Genomic DNA, 16,667 nt, shown 5'->3' with positions numbered 1-16,667 from the left:
GCCTCTGGGGAGCCGGTCCTGGTTCCTGCCCTGCCTCGGACTGTCAGCATCAACAGGGGGAAGGGAGGAAACCTCTATTCAGCACCTTCTGAGCCTCGCTGGGCAGGGTGCGTCCCCACCATTATCTCTGCAGGGGCTGGTGATTAGGCACATTTTCTACAGATGAGGAAACCAAGGCTCCCAGAGAGGGGACGTAACCCCCCAAGGCCACACGGCGGGTGCATGGCTAAACCTGGATCTGAACCCAGCACTCCTTCCCCAGAGCCCTCACTCCTGCTGTTCCAGCTGCCTGAATGCCCTCTCTGGCCTCAGTTTCCCCACCTGACATGTGAGCCTTCCTATTCCGACACTCTAAGCTCCCCCTACCGGAGAGCTTCTCACCTCCCTCACTTACGCCTTCCAGAGGCTTTTGGCATCTAATAATAGTAACAAGAAAAACACCCATAATAGAATAGTGCCAAGCTCTGTACTAGAGCTCTACCCACGTTGTCCCATTTAAGCCTCACAACAACCACTTTTCAGATGAGAAAAGTGAGGCACAGAGCAATTAAGTGCCTTGCCCACAGTCACCCAGCCAGGACGTGGCTGAGGCAGGGCTGAAACCCAGTTCTGCCTCTAAAATCCATGCTCTTAAGAAAAATGCTGCTGTTTCTCAAAGTGCATCAAAATGCTTTGGGGTGCTTGCAAAGAATCCAGATGCCAGGCAGCACCGCTAACCCGCTGTATCAGACTGGAGGGTGGGCCTGGGAATCTGCATTTTCACCAGCTTCCCCAGCAGGGTAGAGAAGCTCCCCACTAAACCACATCGTCCGTGAAGATGCAGAAAAGGGGGTGAGAAAGATGACTGTGGAAAGCGAGGAAGGGGCCCAGATCAGTACCCCACATCTCCACACCCGCTCAAGGCCGTGGTGCCCTGGCCAGGTACCTGTGCGGACTTGTTCCTCTTAGAGTGAGAAATTAACTCTTGCGTATGAACCCCAGGAGCAACAGGTTCGTATGCAAATATTGGGTTCCTTCCAGCCAATCCTGAGCTCCTGGCTCTGGGAGGGGGCTGGGCTTCCAGGACTGGAGCCAATGAGCTAGCAGTCCAGGCTGGAGGGGCGGGGCCAGGGTCTTTTAAACCACATGCCAGGGGCCTGAGGAGGAGTGTCCGCTTTGGTGGCCCAAGCCTGGTCTGAGGCCAGCATGTCGCTGCAGAGGATCGTGCGTGTGTCCCTAGAGCATCCCACCAGCGCTGTATGCGTGGCTGGCGTGGAGACCCTCGTGGACATTTATGGGTAAGAGCCAGAGGCCTGGGGGTTTGCAGGCCCATGGTGCTGATCCTCCTGGGCCCTCCCTGCAAACTGTGCAGTGTTTCCTCAGGGCTCAGGCCTGGCTTGGCTGCCCTCTCCCCAGCCTTGGCCTTGGAACAGCAGCCAATCACGGAAGCTTGTGTCCTCGCCTGTCTCGGCCGGTTTCTTGAGGACCCCAGCCCGGGGCCTTGAAGTGTGGGGGACTGAAAGGGGTAGAGAGGTTTGCAGTGGTTGAGCCCCAGCGGGGGCTTGGAGGGGCTGGCGCCACGGTGGGTTGGGCACTCTTCTCTGTCCGGAGGATCCTGCAGGCTGGGCTGAGGGTCTGGTGGGGCACATCAGAATAGGAAGAGGTACACCTGCCTATCCAGCCCTGGCCCCAGCCTATGAGCTCTGAAAATGGAGCATCAATCATTTTTTAAAAAATCGCTTATTACATAGCACTTGCTATGAGCCAGGCACTGTTCTAAGAGCTTGAATTTAACACTTGAACTTTAACTCTCAAATTTAGTTTTCACAACAACCCTATGAGCTAAGTTTATTATTGGCTTCATTTCGTTCGGCAAATGAGGAAACTAAGACACAGAGAGGGCAAGCCACTTGCTCAAGTTGCGCAGTTACTAAGTGGCAAAGCCAGGATTTAAACCCATCCACAGTCAAGAGTCTTATGCTTCTAGCTGCGTGCCACCTTGACGAGGATCTGGTTTCCTCCAGCCACTCAACGCCCGTGCATTATGCCCCTACTGTGTGCCATGGCCGTGTCCTTAAGGCTGGCGGCTGGAGGCGAGGCCCACCGTCTCTCTCTCCCAGGAAAGAAAGGAGAGTTTGGGCAGGGTTTCAGGAGCTGGGCTCTGGGACCACCAAGGAGCTGGCTGCGTTAGCCTTGTGAGGAGTCTCCAGGTGTCCCAGCTCCAAGGCTGTGCTGGGGACCCAGGTAGTCAGGGGACTGGGAGAGAAGAAGGCAGAACCGTGTCACTGTCCCCATCTCACAGGTCTCCCACCCTCTCCACAGACCAGGTTTCTCAACCTCAGCACTACTGACACGGTAATCCCTTGTCGCTGGGCTGTCCTGTGCACTGTGAGATGCCGAGCAGCGGCCTTGGCTTCTACTCGCTAGATGCCAATAGCACACCCCCTACTTGTCACAACCAAAACTGTCTCCAGACATTGCCAGATGTGCCCTGGAGGGCAAAGATCACTCCCAGCTGAGAAGCAGTGTCCCAGACTAAACCTTTAAAAATTGGAGTGAACTTAGAAGCAGAGATGGGGTCAATCCCAGGGCATTAGGTATGAGGGGGTGAGGAGCTGGTCATGGGAGAGAACCAAGTCTGGAGAAGCCCAGCCCAGCTAGGTACCAGGAGCTAAAGCCTGGTTGATGGTGGGTGGGCAGTGAGGAGTAGGAAGGGGATTCAGTGGCTCCTGAAGGAGCGGGTAGCCACAGAGGCTGTGCCAGGAGGGGTGATGAGGGAGGAGGGGTACCATGCTGTCTGGTGCCACCGCCTCCTCCAGTGCTGTGTGCCCATGGGGGTGACTCACCCGCCCTGGCTGCCTTGTGACCGTTGGGCAGATGTGTCTGCAGTTTGACCTGTCCCAGGAAGGCTGGGGCTGGCTCCTGCCCTGCAGAGCTTCCTTGAGGGATGAAGGACGGGTTGGGACCATGAGAGGCAAAGGCAGCGGCATCGTGGGGTAATGTGAGTGGATGAGCCACGTTGGGGTTCACAGAGGAGGCTGTGGGTGGGACACAGGGTGGGACGTAGAGCCTCTCACACCTTCAAACAAGGGGTTCTTAGGCTCGGATGACCAGACCACCATGGGACTGGGGGAGAGCGCCTAGTTCGTTCATTCACACATTCATCAAGTATTGCTTTGGGGTCTAGTGTATGCCGGGCATGGGGACACAAAGGTGAACACGCAGGCCTGGTCCCTGCCCTCTGAGACCCCTGTCCTGCAGTCCTAGCAGAGGGGCTGCGGGAAGGACTCCTGCCTTGCGAGGGGCGAGGGACTGGTAGCTCTAAGGTCTCTTCCGGCTGGGAGATGCCATAATTTAGCAATTCTGGGTGCTTAGACTGGGGGCCAACAGAGAAAGGGAAGTGGGTGTGGTTGAGCAGTCCTGGCTCTGCGACTTAGCCGCATAGGTTAAACGCAGAGGTTAAACGCAGAGGTTAAACGCGGAAAGTCGTTTAACCTCTCTACGTCTCTGTTTCTTCATCTGTAGAATGGAGATAATAATAATAACAATATCAGCCATGGTACTTAGAGCCTGCTCCGTACCAGCCACTGCCCTAAGCACTTCACATATGTTAACTGATTCTTACAACCATTCTATAAGGCGAGTGCTATCATCATCCCCATTTTATAGATGAGGAAACTGAGGCACAGACGTTAAGTAACTTGTTCCATGTCACACAGCCAGTGAGTGGCAGAGCCAGGATGCAACCCAAACAGTTTGGCCTTTACGCCAAAGAGCTATTGGGAGGATTGAATGAGATAGTGTGTGCAGAGCACGTGGGTGGTGCCTGGCACGTGATGAACATTCAATTATGGTAACTGTCACCATTATTATCACCATCGTCATCATCTTAAGGCTCTGTCCTCATTCTGTGAACAACCTCAAGTGTCCCCAAACCTGCCATACACAAGATGACTGGAGAACAACCTCTGAACCATACTGGGAGAAGGAGGAGATGAGAGAAGAGAAATTAGGGTGAGCTGAGCAGGCAGGGCAGACTTCCTGGAGGAAGAGCACCAACAGAGCCTTGAAGGATGAGCACAGGCAAGTCCATTGAGCCTCTCTGTCCGTGGCAGTGGATTGAACCCTGTCTTCCTGCCTTCCGTTGAGTTGGAGATGGCCCAGAACTGGTAGGGGGCCTTGCTTTCCTAAGGGATTCTTAGGGGCAAAGGGAAGGAAGGGTAACACACGGTGTGCTGAGCCACGCACTGGGCGTCTGGGGTCCCACCTACTCCTCACTGCAACCGAGGCAGAGACCACAGTCTCCACTTCACAGATGCAAGAGCGGAGGCTCAGAGGGGTGTGGTCTGACAAGTCCTGTCCCGTGAGGCACAGCTGGGACGTGAAGCCAGCTCTCATAGTTCCTAAGCCTGAGTGGCTCCCTCTGTTCCACGTTGCCTTGTCGATGTTCGACCCTCAGCATTGACTTCAGCACGAAGTCTCAGAGGGGAAGGAAAGCTGGTTTGGCTCTTCCTTCCCTCCTTTCCTTTTTGGGCAAAGTCAAAATCTCAGGATGGCCTCTGGTGGGGGGCATCCCCGGAGCACAGTCACTGGCCAGGTGGTAAGAATGGTAACTGGACGGGAACCACTCCCAGCGGACGTCCCCATAGCGCGTGGAAGTACTTCTTGGAGTCTGTCTGCTTGTGGCTGCTCATGTAGCTAAGGGGGCCCTCGAAGCCAGTCACCTTTGGGATTTGTCTCAAGATGGGCTTGGTGAGCGGTCCCCCAGCTGGTCGAGTGGACACATCTGTGGCGTCTCAAATAATAACACTAAGTCTTACCTGCCTCTTCATTTCACTATGGGTAAAGGGGAAACTGAGTCACAGAGGCGCTAAGACTCATCTGGATCGGGCGTCCTGCTGGGGCTTGTGGAGTCCTTGTACTAGAAGAGTTGGCTCTAAGGGCCCCCATGTTCCAGGTGTTCCCGGATGCACAGCTGTGTAGCCCCCACATTCAGGAGGCCCCAAAAGTGTCGGGCTCTGATTTGTACACAGAGGGCAGCTGAATCTTCCTGATCCTCTTCCTGATGGCAGCCCAGATGCCTCCGAAAGTGGCCACCCTGATGTTAGGGGTGCACGTCTCACCCACTGCAGAATGATGCCAAGTCGCAGCACTTGGAAAAGAGAGAAGGCAGGGCGTCCCACCCTTAAGGTACGTTGGGCAGGTCTTGAGGGGGTGACTGCCACCCGGCTTCCTTTGATGAGGGTCCCTCCTTCCATTAGCAGATGTCTCTTAAGGGGCTGTGCCTGGCGATGAGCCGTCACCTCCTCTTTTCCCCAGTTCAGAGGTTCTCAACCCTGGCTGCACATTTGAATCACCTGGGGGTCTTTAAAAAAATATTGAGGCCTGGGCCCCGCCTCCTGAGTCTGACTCCGGTGATCTGCTGAGTGGCTCCTTCGTCGCAGTTTGTTCAGGATCTGCTGGGGATGAACGTGCAGCCAGGGTTGAGAACCGCTGCCCTGGTTGGAAGGGGGAACAGCTCACATCACCCCATCTCAGCAGAGGTGGTCCAGTGGAGTGAAAAGGCCCAGGGCACCTGGGGCCAGGAACCCTGAGTTTTGGTCTGAGCTCTGTCACTGTTCACTGTGTCATCTTGAGCAAATTTCTGCTCCTTCCTGGGCCTCAGTTTCCCCACATGTACCCTGAAGAGGTGGGCAGAGAACAGTGGGTTTGAAGCTCTGCTCATGGAGGCCTCTGAGCCCCTCCCTGATTTCATAAGGCAGCTGCCCTTCGGTCTCCAGCGACCCCTTATTTGATGTAAGCGCCCTGCCCTGCCCTGCAGGGAGCTGGGCCCTGGGAGGCTGATGCATCTCCACCTCTCGTGACTGCTTGGGCTTTGGAGAAAGGGTTGTGTGGCTGCCGTTTTCCAGAGGCGGGAAGAACGTGGGCTCAAGGAGGAGCAGTGATTTCCTGACGCTGGTTCTGTTGGTGAAGCTGACAGAGGCGGGATCTGGGAGCCTTGCTGAGTGGGTCGGGGCAGCTGGTACTGCCACCCAGAGCTGGGGCGGTCTGGGCCCTGGTCTCCTCTGACCCGTGGGTCAGCTTGGCAGGGACCTTGACAGTCATCTTGTCAGCCTTTCTGTTTTCAGCCACAGGGAGCTTTCCCATCAGTTTCTTGGCTCTGAAATGTGTGGTTTTGTTCTCTCAGAGACTGAGGCCCTGAGCTCAGGAAGGGAGAGGATGGGTTTGGGTTTGCAAGGGAGTGGGGACAGAGCTGGCTGTGAGCCCTGGCACCTCTGTCACTTACCAGCTGTGTGACTTTGGGCAAGTCACCTGTCATCTCTGAGCCTTTGTTTCCACATCTGGGGATAATAGCGCCCACATCAAATGGCTTTGGGAGTTGCCTTCATCACCGTTGGACCATCCTCCTCCTGACCAGAGAAGACCTGACTTGTCTTGGTCCCTAGGAGAGGGTGGGCTTGCGCTGTCATCCCCACGCTGCCTGAGGGGACACGGTCCCGCATTTCTGAGACAGTCCACCCTGTGGTTCTCAGACGTCACTGGGCTTCAGTGTAGTTTAAAATGCGGGTTCCAGGGCCCTGCCTGCGGCACCTCTGGTTCTGGAATCTGCATTTTCAACAGGTGGGTCTGAGGCTGGCCACTGTGAGGTGGCCAGCTGTCCTGGTTTGCCCAAGACCTTCCAGGATTTAGCACTGCAAGTCCTGCACCCAGGTAACCCCTCAGGCCCTGTAAACCAGAACTGTTGGTCACCCTACTACGTATGACCGCCATTCGCCACCTCCTAGGCTGGCCCGGCCACTGGAGCAGTTGGGCCCTCGGCTGGTCGGGAGGTCTCGGTGCTGAGGAGGGTCTTGGACTGGCCTGCATGTGGACAGCCTCAGCTGGGGAGAGCCCGAGGCCCCAAGGCACATGCGCCCCTGCCCAGGGCTGGGCTGCAGTATCCAGAGCAGCAGGCTGGCAGCTGGAGGCTGCCTGGCCGGAGGAAGAACTTCATCCAGGTGAGGTGCCGGCCACTTCCTCTGTCCTCCAGGAAATGGGAAATCCAGATCCTCCTGTACCTGACGCAGGCTCTCCTCCCAGAAGCCACCCCTTTGCTCTTCCGAACACACAGCTTCCATGACAGGGCATGTGCACCAGACTGGGAGTCTAGTCCCTTCTCTTCCGGGCCTCAGTTTCCCCAGCAGTGAAATGAGGGCAGGGGTTCAGGTGCCTCTGACTTTCGCCCACCCTGAGCGTTTACACACACCCACTCCTTTCATCTTCCATCATCCCCACTTTATAGACACAGACACTGAGGCAGAGGGAGGCCAAGTCTCTCCCTCAAGGTCACACATCTAGTGAGTGCCGGGGCTGGGATCTGAACCCAGGCTGCCTGGGCCCAGTGTCCACAGGCTAACCACCTCGCCACAGCTCCATCATGTTGCCTCTCCTGATCAAGAACCATCGCTGGCTCCCCATTACACAGGGGTGAAATGAGTTTACACTTGACCTTGTAAGGCTCCACGGTAGAAACGCCTCCCCCTCAGATGTGTCTCCTCCTTGTCCTGGGTTCACCTGCCTTCCTCCGGGAAGCCTTCCCTGGACACCCCAGGCCACCCTCTCAACCTGCTTCCATCCACCCATTTCCTGCGCCCTAATTTACCTTAATAACCCTTCCCCCCCGTCCTGGGCGGCCGGTTTTCCAAGGCTTTCCTATCTATTATTGCATTTGAGCCTCACGATGCCCGGGAGGGTGGCCAAGCTGGTGTCATTATCCCACTTTACAGGCGAGGTTACTGAGCCTAGGAGACTGGATGCTTTTTTCAAGGTCACCTGGCTGACGTGCCACCCAGCCGGGTCTGGAACCTGATGCCTGACTCTGGTGCTGGTGCCACTGGAGCTGTGGGCTTCTGCGGGCCGTCCTGGGCAGGGGCGCTTCCCCTAGTGCCTCACACAGGCCCCAGCCCAGGGAGGTACAGGGAGGGGCTGGGGCCTGGGGGCTGGGTGGGGCTTTCATACCAGAAGGACCGCAGGGTGCTCAGCTCTAGCTGGTGGACGCCTGGGGCCCAAGGGGCAGCTTAGGGGTGGGGGGTGGGTTTCACAGAAAGTTTACAGGCTTCCTGGGGAGCTGGAGGCCTGGTGCCTCGGGGAGTGGAGCTGAGGGCGCTCCTGGGTATGAGGGGGGCCCTTCATACGGGTCTGTCTCCATATGTCTCTGTCCTCCTGGCTCTCCATCTCTCTGGGTCTCTCCAGGTCTCTTTGTGTGTCCCCATGCCTCTCTATCCAGGTTCCCCATGTCCCTGATGGGCTGGCCCACACACCCAGGGACAATAGGACAGAGGGCACCACCAGCCCTGGAAATTACAGCTTCGGGAGTAGGGCTGCCAGATAAAATCCAGGATGCCTAGTTAAATGTGAATCTAGATAAACAATAATTTTTCGTGTAAGTATATCCCAAATATTGTATAGGGCATACTTAGACTAAAATAATTATTTGTTGCTTATCTGAAATTCGAGTCCAACTGGGTGTTCTTCATTTTTATTTGCTACATCGGGCAGCCCTGCTTGGGCGGAGAAACAGGTGTGTCGGCCCCTCCCTGGTGAGGACGCCTGGAGAGCTGTGCACTGAGTGGGACCTGCCTGAGGGAGGGGAGCTGGGGCTGGGTTTATTTCTCTTTTTATAAAAAAGCCACTTTGCGAAGTGTCAGAATCACGCTGGGGGAGGACTGAAGAGGGTGTTTGGGGGGCAGTCTGCTCTCCTCCATGCGGAGGCGGGAATGGAACGGGCCTGGGTGGGATGGCCAGCTGTGCAACCTTGGGGAAGTCTCTTGCCCTCCTGAGCCTCAGTTTCCCCACATGTAAACGGGAGTAATAATCCCCTCCTCCTGGGGCTGCAGTGAGGATTAGATGAGCCGATGTTCAGAAAGGCTTAGCCAGGCCTGCCAGGGTAAGTGTGCAGGGGATGGGGGCCTCAGGGGCTGTGATTATTGTTGTTATTTCTCTTGGGAAAGTGGTGGGTAAGAACGTGGACTCAGGAGCCAGAAGGCCTGGGTTTGGATCCCAGTCCTGTCACTGCCTGTACCACATCTTCTTTATCCAGTCATCAGTCGATGGGCACTTGGGTTGCTTCCACAGCTTGGCTATTGTGAATAATGCTGCGGTGAACATAGGGGTGCACGAGTCTCTTAGTATTCTTGATTTCATGTTCTTTGGATAAATACCCAGCAGTGGGATAGCTGGATCTTATGATATTTCTATTCTTAATTTTTTGAGGAATCTCCATACTATTTTCCGTAGAGGCTGCACCAGTTTGCCCTCCCAACCAGCAGTGTATGACAGTTCCCTTCTCTCCACATCCTCTCCAACATTTGTTATTTTTTGTCTTGTTAATTATAGCCATTCTGACGGGTGTGAGGTGATATCTCATTGTAGTTTTGACTTGCATTTCACTAATAATTAGTGGACATCGCAGACTCTTGAACCCTTTAAGACCGCCTGGTTGTTTGGCTGACTCTGGCTGAGTTTCCCAGGTGACGCTGCGCTGTGGAAAGCACGGGCTCCGTGTCAGAGACCCAAGTGCAAACCTGGCTGTGCCATTTGTTGCTGGGTGACCTCAGGCTAGTTACTTGACCCCTCTGAGCCTCAGTTTCTCACCTGTCAGATGGAGATGATAGCGCTCACTTTGCAGACTTGTAAGAATAAAAGGAGCTCGTAAACGTTAAGGTGCCACATAGTGGTCACTCAACAAAATTTAATACCCTTCCCTCGGGAAGACCCCAAGGACATCTTATCACCTGCTGAGGAGGGATGCAGTGGGACTTGTGGGGTGAGAACTGGGTGAGCCAGAGTCTCACAACTGCACGGGGGTCCACTCGCTTGCTACTGGCTGGTGTTGACTGAACTCTTTGTGCCCAGCTCTGCACAGTGTGTGTGTGGAGGGGGGAATAAAACACACCCTGGTCCTGACTTCCAAGGAGCTTGCAGTTCTGTTGGGAGGTAAAGAAACTCACAAGGGAAATGTCAATGAACACAGAGCCTTGGAATATGAGAATGTGTATACATTTGTGTGGGGTCCAGATTTGACTCCCAGGAGCTTACTGTGAGGATCGGAGAGGCCTGGGTGGTCAGGGAAGGCTTCCTGGAGGAAGCAAGAGTTTGAGCCAAAGCTCGAGCATCTGAACAAGGGCTGCCCCCTGTAGCACCTTCCACGGCTCCCTGTTCTTCCCAGGTCACTACCTGAGGGCACAGAGATGTTCGAGGTGTACGGGACCCCCGGTGTGGACGTCTACATCTCTCCCAGTGTGGAGAGGGGCCGGGAGCGTGCTGACACCAGGCGGTGGCGCTTTGATGCAGGGTTGGAGATCATCGTGGTCATGAACTCTCCCAGCAATGACCTCAACGACAGTCATGTGAGCGAGTCCCCTGGTCTGGGGGCGGGTGGGGAAGCAGCCCCAGCGCCCTCTCTTTCCCCAGAGTACAGGGTGGCACGGTGGGTAAGTGCCTGGCCCTGGAGCCAGCCAGCTCTGCAACTTACAAACTCAAACTGCACGTCCTCTGCCACCTCACATCACCCCTGGGCCTCAGTTTCCCCATCTGTAAAATGGGGATATCATAGCATCTTCCTCCTAGTGTTGGTGTGAGGGGAACATGAGCCAGCGTTTGCTTCTTCTCTTACTTCCCAAGACCCCTTGTGAAGGGAGGAGTTGTCCCAGTTCTTCTGTTGGGCCTCAGTTTCCCCATCTGTAGGCTGAGGGTTAATTAGGTGATCTCTGCCACTCTGAATGTAGGAGAGAAAGCAGGGACGGGGGAGGGACACCGCTGCCTGGGGAGACCCCCTTCCCCAAGGTGCCTCGCCTTCCCCTAATCCACTCTCCTCCTGTCCTCATTTGCTTCTCAGAGGCTCGACGACTCCCCTCCTCTCCTCTCTCTGCCCATTCAGCTAGCAAGGGTGAGTTGCACAAGCCCCAGCTGCAGGCAGTGTTCTGGCCCCAGGGCAGGGGACATTTAAAAAGTGGGAGAAACGGGGTGGCCTTTGAGCTTGGCGCAGTTGATGCCCTCTTAAAGGGCTGATGGGAACCAGGACTTGGCAGGTTCCCACTCCACGTCAGGAGCGATGTTTCGGGAAACTGGCCCTATAAGGAGTGCTGACCACGTGCCAGGCACTGAGCAGCCATGCCTTCAGCCAGCCCTCACGACAGTCCTGAGAGCCAGGGTCTGATCCCCATTTCACCAGTGGGCCACCAAGGTTCAGAGTAACTGTCCTGGGGCCACACAGCTAATTGGTAGGAGAGCTAGAATTCAACACAGACCTGCCTGACGCTGGGGGCAGGTTCCCTCCATCACGCCCACCTCTGTTCCCATCCATGTATCTGAATTGAGCCTCCGCTGAGCTCTGCGAGGCAAGTGGGGCAGGACTCAGTGAACCCATTTTACAGATGGGGACACTGAGACCGAGAAGGGGCGTGGCTTACCTGAAGTCACATGATCTAGTGAGCAGCAGAGTTGGTGAGGGCGAGGGCGGAGGCCCCAGGTCAGGGCAAGAGGACCAGCCAGCCTGCGAGGGGCCCCTCCTGGAACCCTCCTCGGTTCCCTGCTGAGCTGGAGTGTGGGTGCCTCTCCGCCCTGACTTCCTTGGCCCTAAGGATGGCGAGGATTGAGGAGGGTCCAAGTGTCCCCCCCCTTCCCTCCCCTCACCTTTGGCCAGGATCCAGGTAATTGTGTCTGAGGTGAGCATCATTGCTGGGGCCTGACACATGGGGGTCAGTAACTGTAGAATTTAGGGGCTCCCGGGACTGAAGGGTGAGTGGCGTCTGTAAAGTCCTGAACCTTCTGGCTGAGATGAGGACATCAGAGCCGGAGAGCTGAGGGACCCACGTCAGGAGGGAATGTCCAAGCAGAGAGCCGAGGGTTGAAGGGGGCTTTGATGTGTCTGCCTCAAACTGCTTTGTCATCACCCATCTTTAGCCTCACCTTTGACAGTTATTGGGTGCTTGCTGTGGGCCAGGTAACATACTGAGCATGTCACGTGTGTTCCTTGATGAATTCTCACAGTCCATAATCAATCCCACGGGGTAGGAACTATTATTATCCCCACTTTACAGCTGAGGAAATTGAGGCCTAAAGAGGATAGTAACTTTTCCCAGGATATTCACACGTGGTGGATCCACAATCTGTGCCCTTATACGATGCCACCTGCCCACCAGTCACAGTAGCTGGTATTTCATGGGCACATCCTATGGGGTCAGTCTTTTACATATATTATTTCTAAGCTGCACACAATCCTCTGAGGTAGGGACTTGTCTGGTCCCTGTTTTGCAGATGAGGAAACTGAGGCAGATCAGAAAGGTGAAGGGTCTTGGCCAAGGTCACAGAACCCAGAGCTGCTGGGCTCAAGTCCAGGCCTGTCTGAATCCCACAGATGAGACAGTGTCCCTAAACCCTGCCCAGTCCGAACTCCTCATTTTACAAATGGCAAAACCAAGACCCAAAGGGGAGCAGGGACTTATCAAAATCACACAGTAGTCACTGGCAGCACTGGGACCCAGCTCTCCATGGAATCCCTCACAGATGGTTCCCATTTTACAGATGGGCCAACTGAGGCATGGAAAAATAAATGGCACAGAGAAGGCTCAAGGAAGAGCTGAGTTGATAAACTCAACTCTAGTGCACAGAGGTTCCTGAGATCTCCTCCCCTCCTTGCCAGGTCTCCCAAGACCTGTCTTTTGGGGTGGGGGGCCTTTGGCTTCAGCCGGCATGACCCTGGGCCCGTCTCTCTACAGGTTCAGATTTCATACCACTCCAGCCGTGAGCCCTTGCCCCTGGCCTACGCCGTGCTCTACCTCACCTGTGTGGGTAAGTTGGGGCCATGCTGAGGCTGTGGCCAAGGGGCCTTGGCCAAGGGCCAGGTCGGGAGTGGTTGGGAATGACACTGAATGGGGGTCTTTTCATAAAAATCAACTAGTTTTATGTTTGAAATTAAAGTAAGAAGTGCACATTTTAAAAATTTAAACAGTACCAAGAGTATACGTTGAAAGGTAAACTTCATTCCCTCCAACCCAAGACTTCCAGTTCCCCATGCCCAGCATCCTTCTAGCCCGGAGACATGCTGTGCTTATATAAGTAGACACATGTACACCTGTATATTCTCCCTTTTTATAAGCAAATTGAAGCATGTACAGACTTGGAATTGAACCTTGCTTTTTCCAACTTAAATTTTTTCTGCCAATTCTCCACAAATTGATATATAACGTCCATGCAAGATGACTCAGATGTTGGAACCATTAGACAGGAAATGTAAAGTAACCGTGACTAATACATTAAAGGCTCTAGAGGAAAAGGTGGATAACGTGTATGAACAGATGGGGAATTTCACAGAGAGATGAAAACTATAGGAAAGAGTCAATTGGAAATGCTAGAAATAAAAATGGTAACAGAGATGAAAACGGCTTTTGATGGGTTTATAGATAGTCTTGATACAGCTGAAGAAAGAATCAGTGAACTTGAAGATAGGGCAACAGAAGTTACCCAAACTGAAACACAAAGAGGAAAAAAGAGTGAAAGAAACACAAAGCCAGAACAGAGATCCAAGAACTCTGGACAGTATCAGTCTAAACTCAACTATGTTCCTATCAAAATCCCAACATGGCTTCTTAATAGAACTTTATAGAGCTGATCCTAAAACTTCTATGGAAGAACAAAGGCCAATGGCCAAGACACTGTTGAGGAAGAACAAGGTGGAGGGACTCATGGTACCAGATATCAAGACTTTTTTCAAGCAATACCTGAGGCAGTGAGAAATTGGCACAGGATTAAGTATAGACTAATGGAACAAATAGAGAACCCAGACATAGACCCACGCTCATGTTGTTATCATGTGAGAATCAAAGAACTTGGAGCCCTAGCTCCTACCACACTCAAAAATATACTTCAGATGGGTTAAAAATCTTAAAGTGAATATCAAGATTTTAAAGCTTTTAGAAGAGAATATCTTTGCAACCTCAAAGTAGTCAAGGTTTTCTTTAACCAGGCAAAACAAAAGCACAGACCATAGAGGGAAAGATTGATAAATGAGACTGAATTAAAATTTAAAACTTCTCTATGACAGAGGACAAGTAAAAAGTCACACTCTGAACTGGGAGAAGAAATTTGCAATACACATGGCTGACTTTTTTTTTTTTTTTTTTTTGAGGAAGATCAGCCCTGAGCTAACATCCATGCTAATCCTCCTCTATTTGCTGAGGAAGACCGGCTCTGAGTTAACATCTATTGCCAATCCTCCTCCATTTTTTTTTCCCCCCAAAGCCCCAGTAGATAGTTGTGTCATAGTTGCACATCCTTCTAGTTGCTGTATGTGGGACGTGGCCTCAGCATGGCCGGACAAGCAGTGCGTCAGTGCGCGCCCGGGATCCGAACCTGGGCCGCCAGTAGCGGAGCGCGCGCATTTAACCGCTAAGCCACGGGGCCGGCCCCTGGCTGACTTGGTACATGTAGACTGTGGAGAACTACAATCAATTTAAAAAAATGAGCAGAAATGGACAGAAAATATGAACGAGCAATTTGTAGAAGAGAAAGCCCCAATGATCAGAACCCAATGAAAAGATGCTTCACTAACTTGGTGTGGCCAAGGATGCGGAACCGGGGAGCTCTTTGCATCCTGGGTGGGAGTTTGCATTGGTACAAGCCCTTGGAGAACGATTAGCAAGAAAGTCGAATATGCTGTCTCTGCAGGAGGCATTTTTAGAAGCAGAACTGCTGGGTTATGGAGAATGTATGTTTTAAATTTTGATAGATACTGCCAAATAGCTCTCCAAAGAGACCATACCACTTTATACACCTGCCACCAATGTGCCTTATCAGCCTTTTCCATCTGTGCCAATCTGAGAGGTTGGCATCTCTTTGTTGCTTTATTTTGCCTTCCTTTAGTTAAGACTGAGGTTGGAGATCTCCCCACCTCCCCTTCACTGAACACACACACTCTTGTTCACGGGAAAATACACATACAGAAAAGTGCATAAAGCTTTATTTTATATATAAATATATGTGTGTACACACACACATTAATGAATAGCTACAAACCACACATTTGAGCAGCCATCACCCAGGTCAAGAAATAGAACATGACTAGCACCTCCGAGTCCCCCCCACCATGCCCCTTTCTGATCATGACGCTCTTTTTCCCCTAGATAGAGGTAACCACTATCTTGTGATAGTATTTCCTTGCTTTTTAAAATGCTTTTATCACCTGAATACACATACCGAAATAATATAGTCTATTTTTGCCCACTCTTGAATTTTCTCTGGATGGGATCATATTGTACGTAGATTCTTTAGGGTTGGGCTCTTTTGATCCGCCTTATGTTTGTGAGATTCATCCCCTTGTTGCACGGTGGTTGGGATTCTTTTTGCATGTTTAAAAATCATTTCAAATTCTTCCTTTCTCTCTCCCCCTTGAATGTTCCATTTGTGTTGTAAAATCTCCCCCACTTTCTAGGGAGAAATGTTAAGAAGGTGGGATGGGGGCTGGGATTGGGGGAGTGTGAGATGAAGCTGGGGCTCAGAGAGGCCACACAGGCAGTAGGTACCAGAATCCAGATTCATATCCACGTCTGTCTGACGCCAAAGTCCAGGCTCTCTGCCCATCCCGAGGAGATGAGGCAGCTTCGTCCAGAGCAAGAATGTCCAGGGCGACCTGGGCTCAGCCCGGGACGTGCCCCAGCCGGTGAGGGCTATATGGATGCAGAAGAAGGAGAGGTCAGGGAAGGCTTCCTGGAGGGGGCAGCATTTGACCTGGGCCTTTGGTCTGACCCTGCTTCTCCCCCAGGCCTCTTTCCCCAGCCCAAGGAGGGAGGCTCCAGGTGCCCCCACCTCTGGGCAGTGTCTTCTTGGAAATGACTTCCATCTGCCCAGCCCCAGATGGGCCCTGAGAGCTAAGCTAAAATGTGGGGGCCAGGGGCCTGTGCTGGGCTCCTGGGCACCCTGTAGTTGCGTACCCTGTCCCCGCCTCTTGCAGACATTGCTCTGGATTGCGACCTGAACTGTGAAGGCAGGCAGAACAGGAGCTTCGTTGACAAGGTAGGGCCTCTCTGCCTGGGCCCGGAAAGGGGTGGGTAGTTGGGAGGTGCTCTAGGCTGGGTTAAGAGGGGCGAGGCCATGACAGGTATCCCCTGCCTCCCGGCTGATGGCGAGGTCAGGGGAGCCAAACGGGACCCAGGCATGGCTGGGAATCTTCTTCCACAGGGAGAAAAATCTTCACCAAGAATTATTGAGCACACACGTGCCCAGCTCTGGGCTAGCTCTTGCTTTGTGGGAAAAGTCCTTCTGGACTTTGAAGCTAGGTCGGGCATCAGCAAACTTTTTCTGTAAACTCAAGATAGTAAATATTTTAGGCTTTGCGAGCCATACTGTCTCCGTTGCAACTACTTGATTCTGCTGTTGTCCCGTGAAAGAGCTGTAGTCGATACAGAAACAAACGGATGTGACTGTGTTCCTGTAAAACTTTATTTACAAAACAGGCAGTGGGCCGGCTTTGGCCTGCGGGCCGTAGTGTGCCAACCTCCTGATCTAGGTGAAACGGGAAATCTACCAAGTATGAACCTGTCAAAGAACTTTGGGCTGAATTGTGGTGGCGCTTAATGCATTGGGAGTTCAGAGAAGGTGGGCTGCATGAGCGAGGAAGACTTCCCGTGAAGTCCACTTGAGCTGGGCTCTAA

General features: G+C 53.2%; 1 protein-coding gene across 1 annotated transcript in view; it reads left to right on the top strand.

Moving 5' to 3' along the window:
* The first annotated feature begins 1,185 nt into the window (after nucleotides 1–1,185).
* PADI3 (peptidyl arginine deiminase 3) overlaps nucleotides 1,186–16,667 on the top strand; it is a 31,518-nt gene continuing 16,036 nt past the window's right edge. The window contains exons 1-4 of the mRNA XM_004425634.3: nucleotides 1,186–1,277; nucleotides 10,187–10,367; nucleotides 12,738–12,810; nucleotides 15,968–16,029. Of these exons, the coding sequence (XP_004425691.2) occupies nucleotides 1,186–1,277; nucleotides 10,187–10,367; nucleotides 12,738–12,810; nucleotides 15,968–16,029 (408 nt within the window). The remainder of the gene's footprint in view (nucleotides 1,278–10,186; nucleotides 10,368–12,737; nucleotides 12,811–15,967; nucleotides 16,030–16,667) is intronic.

Source organism: Ceratotherium simum, chromosome 22 (assembly GCF_057802395.1).
Source record: "Ceratotherium simum simum isolate JZ-2026a chromosome 22, ASM5780239v1, whole genome shotgun sequence".
In the NCBI taxonomy this organism is placed as follows: Eukaryota; Metazoa; Chordata; class Mammalia; order Perissodactyla; family Rhinocerotidae; genus Ceratotherium; species Ceratotherium simum.
This window is presented reverse-complemented; position numbering and strand designations above follow the sequence as displayed.